The 3548-nt window shown below is 45.2% G+C and overlaps 1 protein-coding gene across 1 annotated transcript; it reads left to right on the top strand.

Moving 5' to 3' along the window:
- Nucleotides 1-3114, top strand: KLF4 (Kruppel like factor 4; the record flags this gene model as incomplete). Its single annotated transcript, XM_009286328.2, has 3 exons — nt 1-244; nt 335-499; nt 2016-3114. Coding segments are annotated over 3 exons (585 nt in total), but the record flags the coding sequence as incomplete, so codon positions are not given.
- Nucleotides 3115-3548: the final 434 nt, after the last annotated feature.

The raw sequence follows: 3548 nt of genomic DNA, 5'->3' as shown, positions 1-3548 counted from the left end.
CCACCACCGCATGGGAGCGGCCCCCGAGGAGCCCCCCAGCACGACTTCTCCCTGGGCCGCCCGCTGCCTGCCCGGACTACGCCTTCTCTGGGGCCCGAGGAGATGCTGAGCGGCAGAGACTGTCTCCCTGCTGGCCCGGGGCTGAGCCACCCACCGCTGCCACTGCACCCGGGGTACCCCCCTGCCCCCGGTTACCCCACCTTCCTGCCCGAGCAGCTGCCGCCCGGCACGCTCCAATACCAAGGTGAGTCCCCGTGCTTCGGCGGCGGGCGTGCTGGGGTGCCCGCTTTGGCACTGGCCACGATGGTGCTCACTGCTCCCTGTCCGCCTCTAGAGCTGATGCCGCCGGGGAGCTGCCTGCCTGAGGAGACCAAGCCCAAGAGGGGACGCCGGTCATGGCCTAGGAAAAGGACGGCCACACACACTTGTGACTACGCGGGCTGCGGCAAAACCTACACCAAGAGCTCTCATCTCAAGGCGCATCTGAGAACCCACACAGGTTAATTCCCAGTTGCGGGGTCAGTGGGGTGCCCTTTCCTGAGGGGCATGGGGTGAGCCCCTCGGACAGTGAAAAGCAGGGAGCACAGGCGGAGGGCTAAAAGTAGCAAGACGTAACCCTTCTCTGCTGGGTTTCCGGGCTTTTTTTCCTCCCCCCTTGGCTACATGAAGTTCTGTGCAGTCTTTGCTTATTGGCTTGGCATTTTGTTAATGGTTCAGAATGACTCAGATGTGGGAGCGGGTGGGTTTCTTGCCAAGGCAAAGTTTGTTGCTCCTCTCTTGCTATGTGGCTAGCTAATTAGCAGGTAGTTGGAAGTCAGCTGGGTTTTGTTGCTTTAGATGGTGTTGGCCTGTTTCTGAGAAGGGAGCAGACCTCCCTAAGATACTGCTTTGCTTGTGGTTAAACGCTTCGCACACGCACCCCTCCTGCCTTGGCTTGCTCTAGTGCAAGAGATTGTCCACCTCTGCAAGCTGCTGTTCCCTTTCTGAGGAAACTGTGATGGGCCCCTTGCGAGTGGGGCTTTCAGCTGTGTTGCCAGCAGCGACGGGGTGCCTTGCCTACGCGTGGGGGCACATCTTCCCCTGCCCTAGCACTGAAGAGGCAGAGTTTAATGGTTGATTGGCTACTGCTAGAATTTGGATAAAATCTGCTGAAGTGTGTTTCTGAGCCCAAGTTCAACCTTGCAGCTGAATGTGGTGTTGCAGTAACTGAGCTTGTGAAAGCAGGTACATCGTGCACAGTTTCGCCAGTGCGGGCATTCTGTAACAGTGATTAAATGACCTGGAAATTTGCATAATTTAAATCCCTGGATTGTGAACTTGATTCAAAACTTTCTCCTGAAGAGGAGACGGGAAAGGGAGAAACTACTGGTAGGGCAGTAGTTAGGCTATGTCTTCAGCTAATGGCAGTGAGGGGGAAAAAAAAAAATCGGTCGAGTGAACAGTGCTTCCCGGCTGCCCCGAGCCGGTCAGCACCATCTCCAGTATGTGTAGGACCAGGAGTTTGTAATTGTCAGGGAAACTTGTCTTGCTGTCAACAGTGGTTTTGTTATAGTGAAGACAGTAAGATTGAGTTCTTAATCAGACTGAGCTAATGAAAACAGTTTCCAGCTGTTTTTTAATTCTTGAGACCTACAATTATCTAAATACATTATGTCTGCTGAGCTACTTCTGGTTGCTACTTGATCGTATAACATTAGCTGGCAAAAATACACTCTATTATCTCAACTTGTGCGCACTGAAGCCTTGTGTGCAAGACAAACAGTGGAAATGAGCATTTTTAGTGAAGATTTCAGTGATGCCAACATGTTATAGTACCTGTACATCTTGAAAAGACAGTCTTGCTCTGTTAGTCTTTGTAGTTTGCTTGCAACTGCTTCAAGAAGTTTGTTGCGTTTTCTTTGACATCGCCCTTTTTCTTACGGACAACGTGTGTTAGTGCTTCTTGAAAGAACGGCATTAGAAGTGGTAGCCACGAAAAAAAACCTAACTGATGTGGTTTATTTTCTATTTTAAAGGTGAGAAACCTTATCACTGTGACTGGGAAGGCTGCGGATGGAAGTTTGCCCGATCCGATGAACTTACTCGTCACTACAGAAAACACACAGGCCACCGCCCTTTCCAGTGTCAGCGGTGTGACAGAGCGTTTTCCAGGTCGGACCACCTTGCCTTACACATGAAGAGGCACTTTTAATTGGAAGCAGTGGATCTTTCCCCAACTGCCTTAGAGATTCAGTATTTACAGCACAAGGACTGTCTTCCGCAAGATGGGGAGAACACAGTTTAAGCACTACAGATAATCAAGGTGAAGTTTTCCAAAGAGTGGAAAAGAGGGATAATTGCATACAGACATTGCGACTTTTTTTATATATATATACATTTAAAAGAAAAGAGAACCAAAAACATTGGGGTCAATGACTGGATCGTCTATCATTCCATTTGTAAATCCAACTTGAATTATTTCCGGACTACAAAATGCCAAGGAGTGACTGGAAGTCATGGATATCAGGGTTAACAGACTGTGTGTAGTTCGGAGGGTGGGGATATTACACAGGGAAATGACATTCCCTTAATTTTCTTTCAATGCAATATTAGATGTAAATGTCATCTTGTACTTTCCTTTTTTTTTCCTTCTAAAAGCCATTACAATGTTAAAAGAGGAGGAAAAATTCAGGTACAGAATTATATTTTAAAAGCCTATTTCATGGTGCTTAGTGACTGTTGGTTCTAGAGGTACCAAAAACAGGAAGCCAAAGTTCTCAAACTGCTGCATATCTGACAAGGAAATACTTTTGTCTTCCGATCGCCGATTATGACCTAAATCAGGTAAATAAACCTGGTTTATCTTTTTTTAAAGAAAATAACTTTATGCAGACAGTCTGTAATGCACTGTGGTTTCGATGTGCAATAGTTTGTACAATGGTTTATTCCCAAATATGCCTTAAGCAGAACAAATGTTTTCTATATAGTTCTTTACATAATAAATATGTAATATAAATTTAAGCAAACTTCTATTTTGTATATTTGTAAACTACAAAGTAAAAATGAACGTTTTGTTGGAATTTGTATTTTGCATATCCAAGTGGAAAATAAGTTTTAAATAAACCTATAATATTTTATCTGAACGGCTGCTCCAATTTTCTTCTGTGCATGGATATGTCCAAAGAAAGTTTATTAAGTATTTGTTAGTGGTCGAGTTTCCCAAGGCAAGGTGGGGTGGTGGCGAAGGCTTGTAGTCTCAAGACTCTGAAAGATAAGGTTGTGTAAGTGCAGTGCTGATGGTAACACATCTTTTTAGGGAAAAAGGTGTACTGAAAATTTTTGCTCTGAATATCGAATTGCCACTTGATCTTACCTGCATGATGAAACTGTAATTTACCATTTTTAAGGTAACTCAGTTTGAATTATTAGAGGAAATATGTCTGTTGGGGACATTAGACTTTGCATATTCAAAGATAACAAATTCTAGAAATATTTTTGTAGTGGTCTTTTCAGCATGAAAAATTTCTAGCTTCATTTTCTTGGGCTTCTCAGATAAGCTGGTGCAACCA

The sequence above is a fragment of the Aptenodytes forsteri genome, unplaced genomic scaffold, assembly GCF_000699145.1.
Source record: "Aptenodytes forsteri isolate BGI_AS27 unplaced genomic scaffold, ASM69914v1 Scaffold412, whole genome shotgun sequence".
Taxonomy (NCBI): Eukaryota; Metazoa; Chordata; class Aves; order Sphenisciformes; family Spheniscidae; genus Aptenodytes; species Aptenodytes forsteri.
This window is presented reverse-complemented; position numbering and strand designations above follow the sequence as displayed.